General features: G+C 40.8%; 1 protein-coding gene across 3 annotated transcripts in view; it reads right to left on the bottom strand.

Annotated features, from left to right (window-relative positions):
• PNPLA4 (patatin like phospholipase domain containing 4) overlaps window positions 1-25115 on the bottom strand; it is a 43352-nt gene that overhangs the window by 2546 nt on the left and 15691 nt on the right. For all 3 annotated transcript variants that reach the window (XM_065415108.1, XM_065415117.1, XM_065415126.1), the window contains 4 exons: window positions 21767-21861; window positions 21448-21583; window positions 10593-10658; window positions 4752-4904 (listed from right to left, as the gene is read on the bottom strand). In XM_065415108.1, coding sequence (XP_065271180.1) covers window positions 4752-4904; window positions 10593-10658; window positions 21448-21583; window positions 21767-21861 — 450 coding nt within the window. The remainder of the gene's footprint in view (window positions 1-4751; window positions 4905-10592; window positions 10659-21447; window positions 21584-21766; window positions 21862-25115) is intronic.

Raw genomic sequence — 25115 nt, 5'->3', positions numbered from 1 at the left:
AGAGTTATTTGTAACTCAGAAGCATAGGATCTTGAATGCATTTAGATCAATGTGCTAACTAATAAAGCCCAGGAGAGTGTATTCGTGGGAGTCTGTTACAGACCATTGAATCAAACCAGAGAGAGCAGGATTAGTTACTTTCTTAAGCACTTGTCTTTAATATGAGGAAGGAAAGATTGTGTTGTTAGGGGGGACTTTAATATTAGCAACATATACTGAAAGTTTCAAGCAACCAATAGAAAAAAATTATCAGAGTGTCTAAAAATTATAGATAATTTCCTAACACAAAAGTATTGCACCCAAAAGGAGTTAGCTCTATTTTGGACCTCATTATGATGGAAAAACAATCATTGGACTAGAAGTTGGTATTTGCCTAGGAATCAATGATCATGACATGATTACATTCAATTAAGGGCAAACAGAGGACAATCCCAGACATATCTGGTGCTTCAAAAGGGTTAATTTCCCAAAGATGAGGAATATTATGAGCAAAATGGATTGGGAGAAAAAATTTAGGCAGAAAAATCTGAATGAAAATCTCAAAGAAGATCTTATTAGATGTCAAAAAAGCCATAATTTCATAAACAAGAAAGAATACAAATCTGGCTGAAAGCCCATCCTGGTTCATGAGCAAAGTGAAGGGAGCAATTAGAAATAAAAAACCCAAATATATAACAAATGGGAAAAAGGGAAATAAACAGTAATAGATAATTGATAAGGGAAGCTTAAGACCTCAAGGGGAAAAAATGGATGGAAAGGCTAAGGCCAATAAGGAGCGTAAGTACAGGTGACCCTACCAGCATCCACTCAAAGTGCCCCAATTCATTAATGTTAAAGTATCTGATAGGTGTCATGTAATTGGAAAACTAACAACACACTGATCATTAATATTCTTGAGTGGTGTATTTATGGTAAATGCTCAAGGGGCTATACAAATATGAAGGAAATGTAGAAAAGGTGTTTACCAGACAAGTAAACAGGTTTTTCCCAGACAAAGGACAGCCTGATGCCTCCAGTGGTCATCAGAGTCAATAAGCAATCACATGTCATTTGCATTTTAGCAAACACCAGTGGAGGAAGAAGCCATGGAAAGTTCTTCATTAGCAGAAACCATGTCTCCTTCCTCACAGCTTGAATGAGCTTTACTTTGGGTGTGTGGGGGGGTAACCTTCAGAAGAGTCAATTTCTAAAGTTCACTAGATTATAAAAGAGAGAAGCAAAGACCCCCTAAGATGACAAAGGAAACAAGCACTATAAACTTTGTGGGACATCTTGACCAGAGGGGTGGTCAGCCACCTTGCTGGAAGGTTGATTGATAAGGAAACTACCTTGAACAAAGGCTGTAGGTTACACACTAGAAAGCATTTTTCACTTTTATTTGGTTGGAACCATTTCTAATACTATCTTTTGTACTTGAGCACACTTAAAATTCTATATCCTTTTGTTAATAAACTTGTTTTATTTTCAAGCTATACCAACCCAGTGCTGTGTTTGAAACAAAATGATTGCTAGCTCCGGTTAAAGTGATAAAGCTGTGCATTTTGTCTCTTTAGAGGAACAAACAAACCTTCTTATTCCACTGAATGGTCCAGGGGAGAACTAGACATTGCAGAGCACATGCTTTTGAGAAAAACTGAGACTGGGGAGGAATATTTGGGTCATCTTGCAAGATATAACCAGAGCTGGTGTATACTGGACTGTGGCTAGGGTTTAACAAGTAGGCTGCTGGAATCAGAGTTGCTGGGTCAGAGCTGCTTATCACAGACACTCAGTGCATGGCTTGTCTGCAGGCTTTCGGTATCCAGGCTGAGCCACAGCAGCAGAGCATTTAAGGCACAAGCATTATGGGCAATCGATGACAAATCCCTTACTGGTTTGGCTTGCAGTACATTAGGATCAAAAGAAATCCCTCAAATGGTATACTACCCCATATTCCCTTGTTAACAGATGGAGATGGTAAAATTGTTAATAATGATGTAGAAAAGTTCCATAAATATTTCTGCCCTATATTTTGAAAGAAAGGGGATGAAGTATTCATTTCAGATGTGGATGATGTACTTTCCAGCCCATTAGTAACAAAGGAAGTTAGTCAATCATCATCTACTAGGAATAAATATTTTTCAATCAGCAGACCCAGATAACTTCCACCCATGAGTCCTGAAGAGTTGACTAAGGAGCCTTCTCTGGCAGCAGAGAAAGACTCCAGCAGTGGGGAAAGGCTCTGCCAGCTCCCCGCTGCTGATGTCAATTTTTAATAAGTCTTGGAACAGTGGGAAAATTCCACAAAATTGGAAGAGTGCTAATGTTGTGCCAATACTCAAAAAGGGCAAGTGGACAGGTAACTATAGCTAGTTAACCTGACATAAATCTCAGCCAAAATAATGGAAAATCGGATAGGATATTCAATTGATAAAGCATTAAAGGATAGGAATATAAATAATGCCAGTCTACATGGTTTTACAGAAAGTATGTATTATCAAACAAACCTGGTTTCATTCTTCGAGGAGCTTACAAGTTTGGTTGATAAAGTTAATTGCATAGACCAGGGATTGGCAACCTTTGGCACGCAGCTTGCCAGGGTAAGCCCCCTGGCGGGCCGGGCCGGTTTGTTTACCAGCCGCGTCCGCAGGTTCGGCCGATCGCGGCTCCCACTGGCCGCGGTTTGCCGTCCCAGGCCAATGCAGGCTGCGGGAAGCGGCGCGGGCCGAGGGATGTGCTGGCTGCGGCTTCCCACAGCCCCCGTTGGCCTGGAGCAGCAAACCACGGCCAGTGGGAGCCGCAATCAGCTGAACCTGCGGACGCGGAAGGTAAACAAACCGGCCCGGCCTGCCAGGGGGCTTACCCTGGCAAGCTGCGTGCCAAAGGTTGCCAATCCCTGGCATAGTCCTAATATATTTAGACTTGTAATGTGTTTGACTTAATACCGCCCCACATTCTGATTAAAAATTAGCACCACAAACTATCAATAAAGAACACATTAAAGGGATTAAGAACTAGCTAACTGACATAAATCTCATAAAATAGTTGTCAATGGGGAATTCATGTTGAATGGGATATTTCTAGTGAAGTTCTGCAGGTATAAGTACTAGTCCAGACACTATTCAACATTTCATTGATGAGCTGGAGGTAAATATAAAATCACTGCTGATAAAATTTGCATATAACACTAAAACTGTCAGGGTCGTAAGTAATGAGGAAAACGGCAATTATATAGAACAATCTGGATCTCTTGGTAAGTGGGTCCATTCAAACCAAAGGTATTTTAATACAGCCAAATGCAAGGTGATACACTTAGGAACAAAGAACCAGGAACAAGGCTATACCTACAGAATTGGGGACTGTGTCCTGGAAATCAGTGAGTATGGAAAAGATATAGGTGTCAGAGAACAAACAACTCAACATGAGCTCCCAGTGCCATGCTGTGGCAAAAAGGGTTTATGTGATCCTTGGATGTATAAACAGGTTTTACCTCTGTATACAGCACTGATGCAAGAGATACTGGAATACTGCATATAATTCTTGTGTCCACATTTTAAAAAGGATGTTGAAATATTGGAGAGTGTGCAGAAGAGAGCCACAAAATTTATAAGGGCGTGAGAAAATGCCTTACAGTGAGAGACTAAACAAGCTTAATCAGGTTAATTCATCAAAAATAAGATTGAGAGGTGACATCATTACAGTGCATAAGTGTAGAGAGAAAATACTGGGTAGTAAAGGGCTAACAGTCTAGTGGAGTAAGGCACAACAAGAACCAATGGCTGGAAGCTGAAGATAGACAAATTTAAATTAGAAATTAGGCATACATTTTTAACAGTGAGGGTGATTAACCATTCGAACTAAATACTAAGGGAAATGGTGGATTTTCCATCTCTTGAGGTCTTCAAATCAAGCCTGGATGTCTTTCTGGAAGATATGCTTTAGTCAAAGACAATTTATGCTTTAGTCACACCAAATTACTGGGTTCTATACAAGGGTAACTGGGTGAAATTTAAATGACCTGTGATACACAGGAGGTCAGACCAAATGATCTAGTGATCTCTTCTGGCCTTAAACTCTATGAATCTATGAAGAAGGCCCTTACGCCTTGTGTACACAAGGAAATTAATCAGCATATAAGGTTGCCCTGTTCAGGTTTTCCCATGTTCATCCTTTTTGAGGTGGCTGTCCTGGAAAATCTGTAAGTGTGCTCAGTACACACTGCCAGCTGTCCAGTTTTGTGGACTCAGGATCATCCTAGATGTCTTGGATTTTTGTACCTCAGAGGTGACAACCCTACTGGCATAGCTACTGCAGAATAGCTCCCTGTGTGGACACTATTCTGGAATAAGAATCACTTTATTCTGGAATAATTACTCCACTTTGGAAGTTGTAGGTCATGCTATCTAATCTTTCCCCAGGCCTTTGCTGGAGGAATTGTATTAGGATAGAATAACTTCTTTATCTTCTTCTATTTCTCCTCTTTTTTTTTTTTTTTTTTTTTTTTTTTAAACATTGCTCTATAGTATGGAGTTTGTAGCCTTTTAAAAAAAAATGTACATGTGCCCACTGAGCTCATTTTATAAACTGAAAATCCAACACTTCATTTTTTCTTTAAACACACCTAAAAAAGATTAGGTACTCAATTCCCATAAAAAGTCAATGGGAGTTGGGTACCAAACTATCTTAGCTGCTCTTGAAAATCACATAAAAGAGCTAGCAAAAATAAAAATAATTATGCTATCACCAAAATTAGTTAAAAACAAATCACTCACCATTAAGTCTTGCTTTGCAACTTTTATATAGAGATCTACATGTCCTTTGTCTTGTGGACAGATATCTAATCGACCACTGAAAGGAGAAACAGTGACTGTTCGTCCCACAGGCAGAATAGGGAGGCCGTTGGTAAGGCCACCATCAATCCATTTCTATTGGAAAAAAAAGAAGTCAGAGTTTGTTACGTGCTGACTAGAGCTGGGTCAAATTTTTCATAGTGAATATTTTATTAGTTGGAAATGCAGTTTTGGTCAACCTGAAACTATTCATGAATTTGACATGAATTCACTGAATAGTTTTCTCCCTAAATATATTTTTCTGGGTAGAGGAGGAGACGGCCTTTCCCTTATAACTGCCAGCCCACTAGTTTGATAATTCACCTGGGATATGGAAGACACAAGTTTAAATTTCCCCTTGACCTGATGTAGAGAAGGGATTTGAACTTGTTCTCCCTCATTACAGGAATGATCCCTAACCACTGGACTATGGGATACACTGGGGCAGATATCTCATAGTCTTTCCCACTATGAACAAACAATGAAGTAGTCACTGGAGTGGGGATTTGAATTTGGGTGTCCCACATCGTAGATGAGTGTCCTAACCACCAAGCTACAACGATATTCTTACTCACTCTCTTTGGTCCAATGAATAGTGACTGGGCCAAAAGGAGAGAAAGAATATCTCTGTAGTCTGGTGGCTAGGGAATTCATCTATGATGTGGGATACTCAAAAAATTTTTTGGCAAGTTTTGAATTCAGTTCAACCTGAATCAAGTATTTTTTTTCAATTTTTCAAAACTGCTAACAAACAGAAAAATCAAGTATTTGCCCAGCTCTAGTGCTGAACCTTTGTCATTGGCCCCCTTAGATCACATAAACAAACAAACAAATGTTAAAAAACATGTTGAATATATACTGTCCTTCTTAGAACACTATAAAAGAAACATTATGTTTTCCTGAATACCAAATAAACCAAAATTCTAAAGTCTGGACAACACAAAGTATTCATTGCTCACTGGGTAACATTATATACATGTATTACTTTATTAGTGAATGTTTCATATATACTTGGTACTCTGGACTTGTCTTAAATCTTGACTCAGTGCTAATTTTGGTTTGTTTGTTTTTTAGTTAACAGATTAATAAGAACATACTAATATCAGTAAAATAAAAACCTCAAAAGCACAATAGAACAGAATTCCTCAGAGATTATATAGAAGTTAGAATACTAATAATTTACAATTTTGCATGTTGATATAACACGTGTGTGTGTGTATATATACATATAAACAATAGAAATGTTTTATGTATATGTGCATGCATATATCTATATAACAACTCTAAGATCTAACAGGGTATTATAGAACAATTATTCTAAACAAAACAAAAATGTGTAGCCCAATGAAAATATGGATGCAAATGAACTTTTTGCAGAAAGTTAAAAGATACAACTGGAATTCCAATTTCCATTGTTCAAGATGAAATTTCTATCTAATCATACAGATGAGTGCTTTTATATAACACTTCTTTTATTTAAACTATTTATTATTTTTAAAAGACCAGTTTGTTCAACTAATTAACAATCCAAGTAACTACAACAGAAGGTACTGCTTGCATGTTTTATTTATGAGGGCTGTGAGCAGCACATTGCACAAAAACTGCAGAAGTGGTCAGTCAAACTATAGTTATAGATAAGAAGCCAACTTAAGAGAACTTATCTACCCCATTCATGAGACTTCTCATTACTTCCAGAGGAGCAGTTCATTGGTACTATCATAGAAAGGATGTAGATAAAACACCACTAAAGTGTGTAATGAAGCTATTACTGTCATAGTGCTTTAGTAAACACATTATAACTCACAATCAAATCCTTCTGGGGAAATTCTGCACCACTGCGCAATGCAGAATGTTGCAAAAATTAATACTGTGTGTGCAGAATTTCCATTCCACCACAGAAATGAGCTGCAGTGCTGCTAGCCACCAGTAGGGGCTGCTGGACCTGGCAGAGCCCACATAGAAGGCACTGCCGGGAGGAGGAGGGAGCTAGAGGGTTCCTGGCAGCTGCAGTTCCCAGCATGCCCTGAGGGAAGGAAAGGGCGGCACACAGGAAACTCCGTGCAAGTCTGGGACTGAGCATCAGGCTGTATTTCCCTCTGGACCCCTAGGGAGCGAGGGCGGAAGGGGCTGCGGGTATCTGGTCGGGTGGGAGGGGCCCACAGCTGGGGTCTGTCAGAGGAAGGGGTTTGGGTGTACTGGCTAGGGGCCCCCCCCGCAGCTGGGCTTTGTGGGAGGGGTTGTGGGTGCCTGGCTCTGGGGGGGAGGGAGAGGAGCAGAGAAACAGGAACTAGGTTGTCATAGGGATTTTTTTTAACTCTCTATTCCTGGGGGAATTTTTTGTTTGTGTGTATTGTTACAGACATACTTGCTGACAGGTATTTTGAAATAAATTACCAAAATAATTGAAACTGGCATGATTACGTAGCATTATTTTGACAAAAAAATTGAAGAATTTTGTAGAATTTCAAAATATTGTGCATGGAATTTTTAATTTTTTGGTGCAGAATGCCCCCAGAAGTAAAGCTAACCAGTATCAAGTTTGTACACACCGATACAAATTCGGACGTAGTTTCAGGATTCTCAAACAAATAGCTGAACACTAATTAGATTGTATACATCAAAAGTCCTGTCTAAACTATTATTGTATTTATATATTAACTTGGGTCTGAAGATTATCTTCCCTAATTTGGCAGCTAGAGTATGCCTCACCAAATCTACACCAAAATTCATGCGTTTGCTAAACTAGACTGAATTTGTTATATGCTTAAAGGGACATCTGAGTAAGACTTTGACTTCCCAAAAAACCACAAATTTTGTACTTGGCTGAAACAATTTTCAAAACTTTATAACTTTGTTATTTTACTAATCGTAAATTGTATTCCTACAAACAACACAAGAGATATTAAGTCCTCGTTGGAGGAATGAGCTGATGGCATGTGCGCAATTAATAAGTGCCCACTATCCAAGTGCAAAACAGTGCAAATTTCTGTAACCTTAATGGCAGATGACGAAGATACCTCTGGGGTTCAGTCACAGGAAATGCGGTTGTAACAGGTTTCCAAAAGAGCCTATTACCTCTACTCTGTCTGAAAATGGTTTATGGCCTTTGTCACATGAAGTGAAACCAGTCCTTCAATTAGGAGGACACTGCAAGACCCTAGCAATAATCAATGAGGTGACCAATGTATAGCAAGCATTACCTCTGTCTATAACATCTTCTGGTTCAGCAGCTCTTCTGGGGCTCTCCATATTCCACCATTTGGCTGCAAAGCTACCTCCATAGTGGACTGGTCTCTGCTGTAGGCCAGCCTATTTTTCAGCTCTACAAGGGCAGTTGCCCTTGGCCCAGCTCCCTATCTGTGACCAGCCATGTGATTCTGTAACCTGGGCTTCCCTCTGTAGCCAACTCCAAATCTGACAATTCCAGAAGACTGCTCCCTCTCTCACACGCCCACATATTGTGACTCTTTGACAGTGTTCTTTTTGCCTGGTCCCCCAGAACAATTGGGTTGTCACCAATAACGTATTACTTACACTACTGTATTTTTAATAAGAATCTCACATCCTACTTTCTTTACATTCCCATTTTTCTAACAGTTTAACATCTCCAACTTTGTAATCTCACAACTCAAACTTTCAACTTTTTTTTTCTAATTCTGTTTATATTGCAAAATGCCCCTCCTCAAAACTTCAACATTTGTGAGACCATACACAACTTCTAAAAGGGGCTGAATTACAAATCATTTGTTCCATAGGCTTAAGCACTGCAGTCCCAGTTCCAATTAATTTCCATGCCATTACACAGTACCTTTAGAGCTATGAACACTGATTGAAAATGCAAAAACTTTTGAATTATTATAAGTGGCTCAAAGTGCAAAGATAGGGGAAATTCTGAAATAGTGTGCAATGAAAACCAACCCAGAAACTCAAATTGAGGATGTAAAGCATGAGGGCTGGGCTTAATGGAATCTACACAGACCAGTAAATGAAATTCTCTAAATATATTGCATCTGCAGAGCGATTTTTTAAGAGTCACATGCTTTGCTTCATGAGCCACAGAACCATCACCAAGCAGTAAAATTTTTGCATGTCTCATCCACTCTTTAAGCACTCTGGAACAGAGGGTGAAAGACCCCACACTCTCTAATTGCCTATAAATTCCCCTTCACATCAAATGCAATAATCTTCTGTTGCTCTCCACTTTAGGGGATTAGCAACAAGTTTCAGGAGGAAGACTGAGTACTCCTAAACAAATGAAGTACTACTTCCCCCAAATTGTCCACATATTTAGCTTCTGAATTGAAAGAACAGAGCTACATAAAAGTCTGAATTGACCACGAAGCAATAGCTGTGCACATTTCAGTGAATGGCACAATATATAGGCAAGCAGCAGTGGCTGCCCTTCCTTTAGTGGAATGGAATCTAAGTCCTCTTGGACAACGCTAACTGAGCCAGACCAGGTAACTTCTGAACTGAAACGGCCTATCCTTTCAACTTCTTGCCAAACACCGAAAAAACTACTGCAAACTTCTTAGTGTAGAGAATATACAAAGCTAGCCCCCTAGCAGGGGTACAAATAGCAGTGAAGACGGTAAGGGACTGATTAGCCAAGAAAAGACACACCTGAAGCCTGTGCATATGTACCCAGGTATATAACCTACATGGCTCTATAGTTGCCCAAGCAGTGCCTCCCCATCTATACTGCTCTTTTTAGCAATGTAGCAACCTGCTGTCTGCCCACTGCAGGAGCCTTCTCTGGCAGCAGAGAAAGACTCCAGCAGTGGGGAAAGGCTCTGCCAGCTCCCCGCTGCTGGAGTCTTTCCCCACTGTCTTCCTCTTGGCAGAGCCTTTAACTGATATGTGTAGCTTCACACTACAATGTGGACGCAGCCTGTTTTTCACTGTGGCATGTAGCTACACATACCCTATGTGCTGCCACAACTGATGTGCAGTATAGAGATAGCCTTAGATTTACAAAGAGATTTCGTCCCATTCAAGTAATAGAGTGCTTTTGACATCCAGTGTATGTACTCTGAATTGTGAAAACAAGATCAACATCCAAATGACTCCATCTGGCAAAGAGTGAGGTTGCTACTGAATTTCTGGGGGACCTTTCATCATGGTCTGACCCCTCTGACTCAAGTTACTGGCTAGGGTGGTGCTCTTACGTGCCAGATATGTCATCAGTGGAGTTGAATTGTACAAGGCACTACTACATACATCATTCCAACAACCAGGAAATGAACTCAAGCTTTCTCTTGGCAGCCAAATACTAAATTGCCAAAGATGAATGCATTTCAGTGATGCGCAAAATGATTTATTTGAACTTATTCTGCAAAAGATCTGATGGGAGGAAAAACACTAAATGTAACATTAACATTTTGGTACATCTCAGCTGAGTCCAACTACAATTTTTAGAAGGAAAAAATTACCTAGAGAATTTTGTGCTACAAACAATACTGTAATCATTAGCAGCCCATCAGACTAGATAAACAACTGGATATTATATTAACATTTTAAGAATGCTGCTTTCAGGTCACTACCATTTCCAAATGTATAGTGTCTCTAGCGTTCGCTATGTTTGTATAAGAATGGATTGCAATGACTTCCTTTAATGCTCTTTTCAGCTACAGTATTAAATAAATAACGATCAGTGTGTAACAAAACAATGGACTTGTGATTCTCCCTTCTCCCCAGCCCCCAAATTCATCTGAGATTTTGATGTCACAAATGAAAAATGCTTTTGTAATTAAATACCCAAGTCTTCAAACATCACAATATTACCTCTCCTTTATATTCCACTGCTTTAATTCCTGCATACACTGGCACAAAACTGCTGGCTAGGAGGACCTAGAGAGGAGAAAAGAAAAAAGAAGGTGTGAGTAAAATGAATCTGAAAATATTAATATTTCCTTTTGTGTGTCATTTAATCTTTACCAGTTAATACAGTAATCATTATTCAACATGTTAGTTCCACTTCAAAATAACCATTTACAAACATATTCATCTCAGTATCTGCTATGTACTGTATGTCAAAATGTGATTAAGAATTCAGGACTGTTATTTTAGTTAAGTTACAAATGGCAATCTCAGAGAGTGCACATGGTACAAATCAATTATTCTGTCATTGATTTAATAATGTTTGGTTTAGAAGAATCAGAACTAATTTTAGATTTACTTTATTCTTTCATGTTGCTGCAAAATCACAATTTCTTAATATAGATTTAAATCCAAATATATGTAGATTGTAAACAAACTGTGTTATTCATGGTTATATACTGAAAAGTGAAGCTACAACTGGCGAAAGACAGGCATTTAGCAGATACTTTGGCACAGTGTTTTTCTTTCTAATACATCAGTTTTTTCTGAATAATAATGCAGTATGATAGGAATTGCACTTTTATAAATGATAGCCTTAAAATTCACATATGTATACCATCCACCTAAATGAATACTTTTTCTTTTATTTTTGTGTGCTGGGCTATCACAGAATGACAGCAACAAGTTACTATTTGGACTTACATTAGTTCATACTAAATAACCGGCTGGATTTTGGCTCTCATAAAAGTGATACACAAAGATTACACTCATATGTGCACATACAACTCAATTTAAAAAGCAGCCAAAAAATAATACCTTTGTATTCCATTAAGCAATTCTTTGTAATTATTGATGTTTTACCATTACAACCCTTTTCACTGCTAACAGTGGTTACAATCATCAGGGCCAAGTGTTATGGACACATCAAGCATATAACTTGTCAAAAATGACAAGAGCAGTTCCCAAGGCAACAGTTTGTAGTTTTCTAGCTTAGAGCAATACACTGCAATGCAGCACACACCTAGAGAACTGACTCTACACTTTTCAGCATTGGCTATTGTAATAGAGAACAAGCATTCACTGCAGATTGCTGTTCACCTGTCTTCTCTCCAGAACAAAGGACATAACTATTCTACTCTATTCTATACAGGTTTTTATACTGCACTCATCACCATAGTATCTGAGTTCCTTCCAGTAGTGCACTAAGCAATGTAACTACACAATTGTCACGTTCAGGTCTCTCATCCGCTCTTAAGGGGTAGAAACAAGTGCAGTGGAGTGTCTTGTTTTGGTAGGTTTTTTTTTTTTAATAGACCTGTTGCTATGTGTTTATATTAGAGAAGGCAAAATAAAAGAAACATGCCTTGCACTTGCAGCAGAAAGTGAAGTCTGTGATGTTCTTTAGTCTTCATTCCACAGTCCCAGACTGCAACTGCCACCCAAGAAAGTTCTACTTCCTGCACAGACGAGCTTCACCCTTACTGTCAAGAGTTACATTAGGTCATAGGAATGGAGCTGTTGACCATGATCTTTTTGCTATCCCAGGCCCAGACCATGAAGTGCTTTGAGGAGAAGGACTGAAACCCTGAACCTGACACAAAATTCTATGAGAAGCCAGTGAAGAGAGTGGAGGACAGGTCTGATATGCTCACTGTAGGCTGTGTTGCTGAGAAGATGCCCTGTACCGTTTTGTACTAGTTGTACTAGTTTCCTAAGTGCTGAAGGCTTCAGATCCAACTATACTGCATTGCTGTAGTCTAGTTGAGAGATGAGGAAGGCATCAATAACTGAGACCAGCTGTTTGCCCACCAGAATAATGGAGTCTCCTAGCCAACCAGAAGTGACAGAAAGCATTACTTATGTCTGTTGGTATGTGAGAGCTCAGAGTCACTGAGGAATCCAAGAGTACTCCTGGACTACAGACTGAATTGACCAACTGTGGATATGAACCTTCAACCAAAGGAGACTGTACACTGGCAGCAAACTCTTCCAAATATTTTCCTTTACCCATCTGCACCATCTCTTTCATGCTCAGATTCAGTTTCAGACAGCTGAAGTTCTCTGCTTTCTTCTTCAACAAAAATAGCCCACCAATTTTTGAATATTGCCAGATTTAGCAAGATTTTCAAAACTGGCACTTAAATTCATATTTCGAGATCTAAACAAGTAGCTGGATTTTTAAGTGCTGAACATCCAGCAGCTCCAATTGACTCTAACAGATGCTCAGGAAGACAGGGAAAGAAGGAACCCTCCCAAACATGCCACTGGTTGGCCCATCCACCCCCTATAGATTTTGAATAAAAGTTTTCCAAATATTGCCTAAAATATAGAAGATTGCATCCAATATTTTAAGAGGTTTTGGGGAAGAACCCCTTCCCCAGCTACCCCAAGAATCCTCATTCCTATTTGTTTTCAGATCAGCACACATTCACAATCGTGACCAAGTCTACATGATGGCATTTAGAATAAAATGTTGGAAAGCACCAGAGATGTGGCCCCTTTGAGCTCGACATACTGTACACATGCATTTTTTTTTTTTGGTGGTGTATAGGCCTGTTTGAACACAAGAATTTCCTTTAGATATGCCCTTCTCTTCCTCTTATTCTGCCCTGTTACCATGAGATGATACAATGCTACACTGACATCAAGATCTATGAAGGCAGTGACTAAACATAGTGAACTCCCTCTAGTATCCTGATCTACCTTCAACACTGGTAACCATATGTTCTCTTTTTTTTAAGTGGGTTCCAGTGAATAAGAGAAAATCGTGAAACAAATATTTAAGAAGAAAGCAAAGGGACATACATACGTTTAAGGAATTCTTTTTAGCAAAATTTACAGAAACACAGGGCCAAATTCAATAATAAAAGCCTATGTGAACACAGAGTTAAAGTTGCTTGGTGGCATGTTGTGCCCTAGCATAATGCTGAGTTGAGCAAAACGCAGACTTCTGAAAACCAGGAAATGCAGTTAAAGTTTCCCAGGCAAACTTAACTCTGCCCTCTTTCAGCAGTGTCCTAATATACCCCATTAACACACAAACCTTTACTCTGCCAACTCCAAAGGAGTTCTTCACCTCCTTTTAAGCCCTTCACTCATCCACAGGATTCCATCTATCACTATTAAAGGACAAAAAGGAAAAATAAAAGGTTGCCCACACCACTTTCCCTCCATCCTCTTTGAGCATATTACCTCAATATGCACATAACACATCCTCATACTGATCCTTGGCACTATTATATATAGGAGGTTCCAGATTCTGGGGTACACTCGCAAACTTAGCCAACACCCTAGAAAGAATCCACGTGTGCAATTTACAACGCCTTTTACAATTCCTTTATACTTACTCACAGGATGCCATTTCAACTTACATTTTCACTATTACAATCCTCTCATATTCCTCTCACTGCTCACAATATCTTTTGTAATAAAAGCCTTATGCCCTGCTATTGACATAATCTACCTAATTCTGTATGGAAATGAGATTTAGTGCATCCTGAAGGTACATATGCACCTCTTCTCTTTTCTCAGACATAAGAGGGTGCAAAACATAGATCTTCTCATATCGCAATCACTACTCTGTCACATCCCTCAAAGTAATCCACAGATCTCGTAAACACACCTCACTACTGCCTCTAGAGTTCAGTACAGCTACGTTGGACAGATTACACACTTCACCCAGAGTACATGCACATAATAAATGCTTAGACTGCTCTTGTATCCCAGCTCACCACTGACAATATCCTTTGTAGTAAGACCCTTGTCCTGCTAATTATATAACAGAGATAATTCTACCCTGAAATGATACATACTGGATCCTGAAGGTACACATGCAGATCTTTCCTTTGCTCACATCAGAAGGTGCAAAACATAGATTTCATATCAAAATCACAGATATCTCAAATTAATCCAGATGTCCTCGTGTCCCAGAAACACACCTTTACCAAGCAGGCACAACTACTGCCTACACCATTTAGTGCAGGTAAAACTAACACATTTATTGCACCTGGAGTGTATGCAATTATTTCCCATTGGCTACTGCCAGCTCCAGGGAACCAAAAGGAAGATGGTGTAGATAACTTTTTGTGTGTGTGCTTTAATAGTGCTAGAAAAAATCATGTAGGTGAAAGTAAATGGGTTGAAGAAGGAGGTGACAAACATGTAGATTTCACCTACTGCGATGCTAGCAAAGCAAAGGTATGTGTATTAGTTTTTGCTACTGAATTTCCTAGTTTTCTAAACAGGAAAAGATATGTTGTTGGTAGTAGTTAGTAGCCATTTAGGCAACTGTACATATCACGCCCCACAGTTTGCATACTGAGCCACTCAGTCCCCCTATCCTTCCCCAGCCTCCCCCCCCATGCTTCAACACCCCTTCCCCCAGTCTCGCCACTGATCTAGTCACATTTCCCCTTCCAAACAAGCCTCCTTCCCACTATACCCAGGCCACCCACTGCAAGCTGGGTACGCATCTCCCTGAAGTCTCTACTCCCTAGTATACATTCACTGCTGTTCCCGTCACACCCTCCAATAAGCTGACTCAAATATCAAGCTGTGAGCTTTTGTCCCTATCCCACTATCATCCAAATTCAACACCCTTATATGTGTGCCCAGGAGCATGCTGAAACTGAGCTAGCCTGCTCACCTCGGGTCCTGGGTAAGGATACGTGTTGACCTGTGATCCACCCTCTATCTGTATACTTTGTGGTCTGAATGTACCAATTATGAGGTGACCAGTTTACACAGTCCTCCACCATCATTCCTACAATTCACTGTCCCTATATCTTCTGACCCTTCAGCCTCTTCACTTCCTTCACTTCCCAGTGTTTCCTCTACAGACTGGACACTACCAGTTGTTTATATATCCTTGCTCGGTGTTCAACCCTTCTTTTTCCACATGGACTGCTCAACTTCCAGCTCAGTCCTGCCCCACCACTTGAAAATGTCTATTGCCCTAGCATGCTGCCAGTTAACATCTGTTGTGAGTATATCCAGGAGCACAACTTTCACAGGAGCTCTTGGAATATACATTTTTATAAGAAAATCTCAGAGGCTGGTGGAGCAGGGCAGTGCAGGGAATAGATCAAACATCTGAAGATCCTGTACTGCAAGGCCAAGGACTCAAACAGCAGGTCTGGTGACAAGCCCAAAAGATCTCCCTGCTATGAATAGTTTGACAGGATGCTTACCACAGCCCGCCACGTCAAAGCCCTCCATTTCACACAACATACTCCTGCCTCCAGAGGGTCTCACTGTGAAGCTGGAGGACGGAGAGGTGGGTGCAGCGGCAGCTGGGACCACAGGGTACTCTCAGTTCCAGGAGCATGCTGTGAAGTTTCAAGCACTGACACTATGGGGAAAGAGCTGCTGAACCATGCCTGGCTACAAGAAAGCACTCGAGCAGCAAGTGAACCCCTTCACAATCACCAGGTCCTTTGCATACACTGATGGGACCCTGCCACTTGCCAGGAAAATTACTTTTTTTCCCCATTCTCGTATTTCTGAGAAATTAGAGAGCTTCCCTTGCATGAAACAAAGTCTAAGCCAGTACTGGTAAATATTCCTGAGACATGACTTTAACCCATCATCTCTCAGCTAGATCCAACTTTTTTCTTTTAATTAAAGTAAAATCAATGTTACTTACTACAGTGTGTGTGTGTGTGCGCACAAGGCTCCCAATGGTAGATAAGAAAGTGACTATATATGAGAATTCATGAAGGAATGATATATAAGCGTTCCAAAACACTGCAAATTGTGTGCTTGTGTACAGAAAGAAAGCAAAATGTGGAGATTCTCTTCCTTCCCGCAATGGCAATATAATTAATTTACTGTTTCATTCCATTGGCAGACACTTCCTCACCTGCTGGGCCAAGCCTCTCACCTAGGATTCGGAGTGTCACAATTAGCCAGCAGCGGGATCAGAAGAAGACGGACCAAGGTTTTTAAGAAAACCAAGGAGGAGAGGGGCACACTCCATGAAGAGGGACAGCTCCAGAAGTTCCAGGATAAAGAGGACGAACAGGGAGCAGGACCAACTGCTCATGGCCAGAATGATGAATATGTGGGCCAGCAGCATGGTTCAGCTAGCTCTTGTGCTGCTCCACAGCCACTTCATGGCACAGTTCAAGCACCAATCCATGTGCCGGCTGCAATGTCTGTAGTTGACCTGTAATGTCTACATGTATCTTTGCATGACTCAGAATGGCTGGACAGTGGAGTTTGGAGAGAGAGAGAGAGAGAACCTGCCCGACAGATGTACCCCATCTCTGAGAAAGAGGGAGGTGGCAGAGCTTGCAGTTTCTTTACCATACAGTAAATATTTTCAGTCAGCCATAAGCCCTCCAATTTCCTGATTTAATGTTCTACCAATACTTATTAATATTAATCATATTGTCACTGTAGCAGTTACTCAGACACTCAGCCAACTCAGAGAAATCAATCACTGCTGCTGGACACAAATCTCTGATGCAGTCTTAATCCGCTCTTAATATAAGATATGAAATGCACATAAGGAATAAGAGGCAGATCATTGTCTCCCAAATGAATCACCACAACCTCAAGGTGAGTGGTGGGCAAACTACGGCCCACGGGCCAGATCCGGCCCGCCAGCCACTTTAATCCGGCCCTCGAGCTCCCGCTGGGGAGCGGTTCTGGGGCTTGCCCCACTCTGGAGCTCCAGCAGGGAAGCAGGGTCGGGGGCCACTCCGTGCAGCTCCCGGAAGCAGCGGCATGTCCCCCCTCTGGCTCTGCTCTGCATGCTGCCCCCGTCCCAAGCGCCACCCCTGAAGCTCCCATTGGCCAGGAACCACGGCCAATGGGAGCTGCAGGGGTGGCGCCTGCAGACGGAACAGCGTGCAGCAGAGCTGCCTGGCCGCGCCACCGCATAGGAGTCAGAGGGGGGACGTGTTGCTGCTTCCGAGAGACACTTGAGGTAAGCACCACCTGAGCCTCCACCCTGAGCCACCCCCTCTTGCCCCAACCCCTTGCCCCAACCCTGATACCCCTCCCGCCCTCCGAACCCCTCGGTCCCAGCCCAGAGCACCCTTCTGCACCCCAAACTCCTCATCCCCAGTCCCACCCCAGAGTTCACACCCCCAGCTGGAGCCCTCACCTCACCCCCACACACACCCCTCCTCCAGCCCAGAGCCCCCTCCCACATCCTGAACTCCTCATTTCTGGCCCCACCCCGGAGCCCGTACCCCCAGCCAGAGCCCACACCCCAACCCCAATTTCGTAAGCATTCATGGCCTGCCATACAGTTTCTATACTCAGTTATGGCCCTTGGGCCAAAAAGTTTGCCCACCCCTGCTCTAGATAGGTGACAACCTGTTAAGCCATCAGTTAGATGCTCCAGAGTGGGCAAAACATGATGCCAACATAGGCCACCTCTCTCCACTCCAATCAGCCTATAGTCAGCAATTCCCATGTCATGGTTTACTCCTTGCTCTCCTGCAAACTTCAGTAACCTTGTGATCCAGGAATCTACCAGAATCCACATGTTGGTGAACCTGGCAGCGCACAAATTCATTTTCCCTCAGGAGTCAAGGTATCTACTCAGTCAGTTTGAAACTTCCATCCTGTGTGTCTTTGGAAACACCACATAAATCTGCGCTGAGATCAAGAAGTAGCCACTTCCCCTCCCTTCCCCCCCATTCTCAGAAACTAGTAACATAGACAATCCAAGGCTTGCCTACATGTCCTCATTTCCCCGCTTCCTCAACAGCAGCAATCCCTCTCCTGTCCTCCTACCACAAAGTCCTCTGTACCTGGTTCCTCCTCACTTGATGTAACAAAAATTTTGGTTAGACCTGATGTTAACAACATGAGTTATTAAATCTTTACTACACAGAAACATCAGTGGGTGTTCACTAACACCAATGGCAATGGCACATTCCCTTGAACTACCTACGCATGCATGAAGTGGCTTCACAGAAACCTTCTAATGTTTTTTCTTCTTTATTGGTGCTTATGCACTGTAATCCTACCAGACTGCACAGGCAAAGAAGTGAACTTGTTCTTACACATCACTCCCTGGGGTCCCTCAGGAACTTAATGGGTGCCATACAGTACCATGGGTAAAACTTTACTCACTGCAGCCCCCAAACCCTCTGACACCTTATTTACCCACTCCTCTGCTCCCTAATACTCCTCTCCTCCCGTTCCAGGAAGCAATCACATGTCTATTCCCCCCCAGATACTTTGATTACTCACAATAAAATTGCCACCCATGACTCAAATTAACAAATTTAAGGATGAGCTAATCACAAGGTTTCTATGAAGCCACTTCATGCCTGGCTGGGTAGTTCAAGGGAATGTGCCAGTGCCATTGCAGTTAGTTAACACCCACTGATGTTTCTGTGCAGTAAAGATTTAATAACTCATGTTGTTTGTGACCAGTTGTTTCTGTTAAAATATAACATGTTTTTATTTTATGGGGAGGTTTATTATGAACACAGCAGAATAATAAACAGGCTGGTCAACCTCCAGCCACTCAGTCCAAAACTCCTTTTATCTTAGTGGAGGCTTGTGAGTAGCTCATCCTTAAATGTATTAATTAAAGAATAATCTCACAGCCATCTATCTCCACAAGGGCTGTGGTTCCTCCAGTCATTGGTATCTCTCAGTTTAACAGTACAAGGCAGCAGAAAGAAACCAATTTTTTTTATTTTGGGGAAAGTGGGGTATGGGATGGTGCATGAGTGCAACAGCGCCCCTCTGGCCAAGTATAGCACAGACCTAGAGCTTACCAAGCATGGGACTGAGAGTCCAGTCCTGGTGCCCAGGAGTCTGACAAGCTTTTCTTGAGTTCCAAGTCCGCCAGGGGGTTGGTATGGGAACCCATGCCCACCCACTCCACTGGGTTCCAGCTCAGGGCTTCAAGTCAGGTAAGCAAAATCAGGGTTCTTCGACTTCAACAATGCCCTGATCTTTTCCCTACCTTTCCCTGGTTCTTTGCAGGCTCTCCACCCTGTCGATCAGTTCATCCCCTCCTGGAAAGCTCTTTAGTAGTTTGCTGGCAGGAGCTTTTTTCTCCAGCCTGCTCACTTCTCTGGTAACTGCTCTGCCACTCTGCTTCCCAGCCCTTTTATCCCCCCAGCTGCTTCGAGGCTTCCAATCAGCAGCGGCCAGCAGTGCCTGTATTAACACTGTGGTTGCTGGGCCAGTATGAGGTACATTCACCCCATGACAGGGGGTTTCTGTCACTCAGGAACCACTCAGTCAAATGACCCCAAATTTGGATCACAACGTTATCCTGCATCCCCATGACACACACCAAATTTCAAAGCAACTTGAATAACCAATCAGATTTTAAAGCACTTACAGTGTTGATAAGTGAAAAGTACTGCACATTGCAAAAAATAATCCCAACTATACATACAAAATGATCGGCTCTAAATTAGCTGTTACTACTCAAGAAAGATCTTGTCGGTCATTGTGAATAGTTCTCTGAGAACACCCGCTTAATGTGCAGAACTAGTCAAAAAAGCTAAACTTGTTAGGAACCATTAGAAAGTGATAAATAATAAAACAGAAAATATCATAATGCCACTATAAAAATCCATGGTATGCCCACACCTAAATAATGAGTGCAATTCTGGTTGTCCCATCTCAAAAAAGATATATTAAAATTTGAAAAAGTACAGAGAAGGGAAACAGTAATCATTAGGGATATGGAGCAGTTCCATACAAGGAGAGATTAAAAAGACTGTGACTGTTCAGCTTAGAAAAAAGAAGACTAAGGAGTGATATAATTGATGTGTATAAAATCATGAATGGTATGAAGGCAGTGAATAGGGAAGTATTATTTATGCCTTCACATAACACAAACTAGGGGTCACCTGATGAAACTAAAAGGCAGCAGGTTTAAAACAAACTTGTTCCCATAATGCACAGTCAACCTATGCAAGTCATTGCCATGGGTTGTTGTGAAGGCCAAAACTATAACTGGGTTCAAAAAAGAATTAGGTGAGTTCATGGAGAACACGTCCCTCAATGGCTATTAGCCAAGATGTGCAGGGATGCAACCCCATGTTCTGGGTGTCCCTTAACCTCTGACTGCCAGAAGATAGCAATGGATGACAGGAGATGGATCACTTGATAAATTGCTCTGTTCTGTTCATTCCCTCTGAAGCATCTGGCACTGGCCACTGACAGAGACTGGATACTGTGTTAGATGAACCATTATTAGTATGACCCAATATGGCCATTCTTATGTACTAGAGTAAATGGCAGGAATGTAAATCTTGTAGGTATTTTTCTGTATTGTTGCATGCACTCTGTAAATAATGTACATTTTCTTAAATACTGTTCTCAGTTTGGGTCTCACAAAGATTAAGTGGGCGTTATGCACAACTTTGGGTAAAACTCAACAGACTGAGACCATCTGATCTGCATCACATCAATAGTTTGAGCTCCTGCTCTGTACAAAAACATACTACCTAGAAACTTTTTGAAAAATGGCTAGTTTTTTTCAGGGTTTGTATCTCTGGAACTCCTAGCCCAAATTTGGGTAACTGCACCATCATGAGGCACAACACATTTGAAAGGAATCTGATTAAGCATGTTGATTTTAGAAGACTTAAAAACATTGACCTTTAAACAGAAGTTGTGACACAACCTTAACTATAGTGGTGCTGCTGTGCCACTATATTTTTGCTTGCCTTGGTTATGTGGGCAGTCCCACTGAAGTCAGTGAGATTACCCAAATGAGTAAAAGGAACAGGATTTAATCCAATTAATTAAAAAAAAAAAACATGTCACAGACCTTGGGAGACAGGCATACAGTTTCATTTACAGAAGTGATATGCAACTTTGTTACCTTAATGAGGTCCTCCCTGGAGGCAAAATTTGAAACCAAATAATTTTTTCCATTTTTAGTGTTGGTGATTGATACATAGAGACGATTCTCTGCTATCTCATGAGCATTAGAAGGAAGAAAAGACTCTATACCTGCCCTATAATAAAGAAAATGATTAACATTATTCACCATTAATTACTGAACAGCTTATAAATATTTCAGAAGCAGAAGAAAGCTGAGCTTTCCATTGTACAAATAGCCTTCTATACTTTCTCACTATTTTCACTAATTTTGAGTTTTATATAGAACTGAACTTAGAAAAGTACATTAAGATACGTACCTAAGTCTTGTCATGAAATCATAACCTGGTGTCACTGCACCAAAGTACAGTTTTCTAATTTCCTCTGCAAACTTATAGGTAAACTCCTCGCATTCCTGAAAATTAAAATGCTTGATATGAAAGGTTCTGTAGTTATTAAAAACCATGTCCACCTGAATTACACAAAATGTTAATTATAAATAATTGTAGTGTAATGCTTTACCCATAGCATATTAATTGATGAGAGCTTACTTTACCAAAAAGGAGTTACAAGATAACTGATGAAGTCTATGTTTGCTCATGTCCCATTACAGACAAAGCATATGTGGATAAAATAAATGAATTACTTCTCCACACCATACCATCTCACTTGTGTACACCACATGGGAAATAATGTAAGAGAAAGTTTTATATATTCATAGAAAATAAACAGCATACCTTTGGGATATATATATCAGGTGAAAGAAAAAATCCCAAAGGTATGCTGTTTATTTTCTATGAATATCACCCATTAGATGAGGAATCCACTGACATGTATCATTGCAGAAGTTAGCTTTTATATCAGGGAATTTCAGTGGAAAGTGACGTCTTAAAATTCACTTAAACAATAACAATATAGATGAGGTATTTCAAGACAGCTGTATAAAAAGAAAGACTGAAAAGGTATTTAAAGGCTCCTTCCTCACTGATGAAAAAGCAAAATTTCTGCAGTTACTGGGAAAAATTAACAAGAACTGATGACAACTGACGTGGGTAGGCAAAACTGACACATAAAAGACATTCTGAGAACCAATCTGCAGTAAATACAAGCAATTTAAAATGGAATAAAGGTAATATTGCATCTGATCCACAAGAGATTTGACAGCCTAGCCTACCTACCCCTCAGGATTTACATAATTCTGATCCTGTAAAAACACCCCAATAATTTCAATCTTACATGTAACTAAGGGCAGGCCCGCCAACAGCAATTCCAGGCCCCAGGGCAGAACAGTCAATGGGCGTTCTTCCGGTACGGCCAGAGCTTCCACATGCTCGCTTGGTACCACACCATGTGTGCCTAGGAGCCCTGTGACCCGCCCGGGCGATTTAAAAGGCAGCCAGGGGCCCCTGGGCCCTTTTAAATCGCCTGGGCCCCTGGGCAATTGCCCCCTCCCCACCCCCCCACCCCCCATCGGTGGGCCTGACTAAGGGCCAGTTTTCTGAAGCTGCTGAACACAATTACTTTATGTACAGTAAATATGTTTTTGAGACAACATATTAAATTCATATTTACTTGCAAGTATTGAATATACTGCTATCTCTCACCATTTTATTGACAAGTCTTGCAACATCTAGTGTTTTTCTTAAAGTTCCAGGTGTCATATTATAAAGGGAAGAATATTTTTTTTTTTTAAAGGAAGTTTCCAAACCTCATAGTTGCAGATCAAAGCTTAGAAATGTGAACCCTAAAATGTCAAAAGCTCAACTGTCAGAAGGCAAATAAAAAGAACCCAATATTTATTTGCTTTTAAAATGATTTTCAGAGGGTCTAACTTTGGACTTTGAATGCCTGAGATTAGCAAAACTGTATTTGTATGAATTCCTATACCATTTTGTGAAAAGAGCTGTTCCGATTCTAGGGTCTTGAAGAACCTGCAATCCACTTTTCAAAACTGGTTTTCAAGAAACATGTTGTACCTAAATGCACTTTAAGTGTTCAGTTGTACATTAGAGTGGTCTATAAATAGTTTAGAGTTCTTTGGTTAATAGCTTCCTGCATGATGAAATACTGAATTTAATATGAATGAAATAAATAAATTAAAAATAAAGACTTGGATCAACCATTTGGAGATATCCGGTCACAGGGATTTTTGTTGTTTGTTTGTTTTGGTTACATGTTATAAAATCAGTGCTCGGAAAAGGTAAAGATTGACAGCCCTGAAAACAGAAGGCATCCTATCCACAGAAGAGATATATACCATTGGCAGCAGTAAAACTTTCCCATACCTCGCATGTGTCTTAAATCTGGCCCACCTAAGCAATCCACCTAAGTGACAGAGGAAAATTTAGTCTCCCTACTCAGGTTCTCTGTATAGATTGGCAACATATGTGTGAATTAATGCTAACTGTGATATATTTGTACTAGAAACAAATCTTCACTTTAACATGTCAGAGACCAACTTATTTCTCATAGGTCAAACAGATATCAGATAGGAACTACTGACATAAATTGGGCTCTATAGAGCATTACCAATTCCAAATCACCTGTTCATTTCAAGTGAATAAGTGTGGACACACTATGTGAATTCAGTATTATAGGCTATTGTTTTGTATGAAAGGATCTATTCATAATAAGAATTATTCACTTTTGCCATCAAAAAGAACATCTCCCTTTTATGACTACTCAAAGTTATGGTAATGAGATATTCGTTAAAATATTTAAAAGCATCAATGTGACTTCGGAGCCTAAGGCCTGGTCCACACAACCCCCCCCACTTCGGACTAAGGTACGCAAATTCAGCTACGTTAATAACGTAGCTGAATTCAAAGTACCTTAGTCCGAACTTACCGCGGGTCCAGACGCTGCAGTCAGGCTCCCCCGTCGATGCCGCGTACTCCTCTAGCCGAGCTGGAGTACCGGCGTCGACGGCGAGCACTTCCGGGATCGATCCCAGAACATCAATTGCCTGCCGTCGGACCCGGAGGTAAGTGTAGACGTACCCTAAGTTCCATTTTCAAAAGTGACATAGTATTGATATGCCTAAAGATGAAGAAACTAATGGAAGTTAAGTGCCTAACCTGCTTAGGCACTTTTGAATATCATATTCGGCACCTCACACATCCCAAGTGAGTGATCTAATCACTGGACTAAAGCTTACAAGGGAGCTCAGCCACCACTTCTTCACTACCCATGTTGTGAATCTAGTCCTCCTTTCCTTTGTTTTAATCAAAATGCCTGAAAGTCAAAATAAAAGTTTTTGGGTCTAAATGTTTTGTTTTGACATTCCTGAAATGTTTTGATTTGTAGGAAGTTTTCAAAAAACATTTTCAGTTCAACGCAAAACAAAACTTTTTTTATTTTATTTTTTTAATTTTACAGCAAACTGAAAAAATCCATTATTCACCAAGCACTAATTACAGCTCACCTCACTTTTAGACTCTCTCCTCAGATTCAGAAACCCACACGAGAGCTCTGAAATCAGGGGTGGGAGAGAGTCCTAATTATGATTTGTCTAACTTAGCCATATTTGAAAAAAAACCTAACTTTTCTAACAAAGTTGCTTTTATGGATATCAAATATGTCTATGTTGGAATGTTCTTTGTAACATTCTTTGTTCATGTTTTGGCTCAGATGGAATTTTTTTTGCTAATGGTAAGAATATATAATTAG

The sequence above is a fragment of the Emys orbicularis genome, chromosome 1 (genome assembly GCF_028017835.1).
Source record: "Emys orbicularis isolate rEmyOrb1 chromosome 1, rEmyOrb1.hap1, whole genome shotgun sequence".
In the NCBI taxonomy this organism is placed as follows: Eukaryota; Metazoa; Chordata; order Testudines; family Emydidae; genus Emys; species Emys orbicularis.
This window is presented reverse-complemented; position numbering and strand designations above follow the sequence as displayed.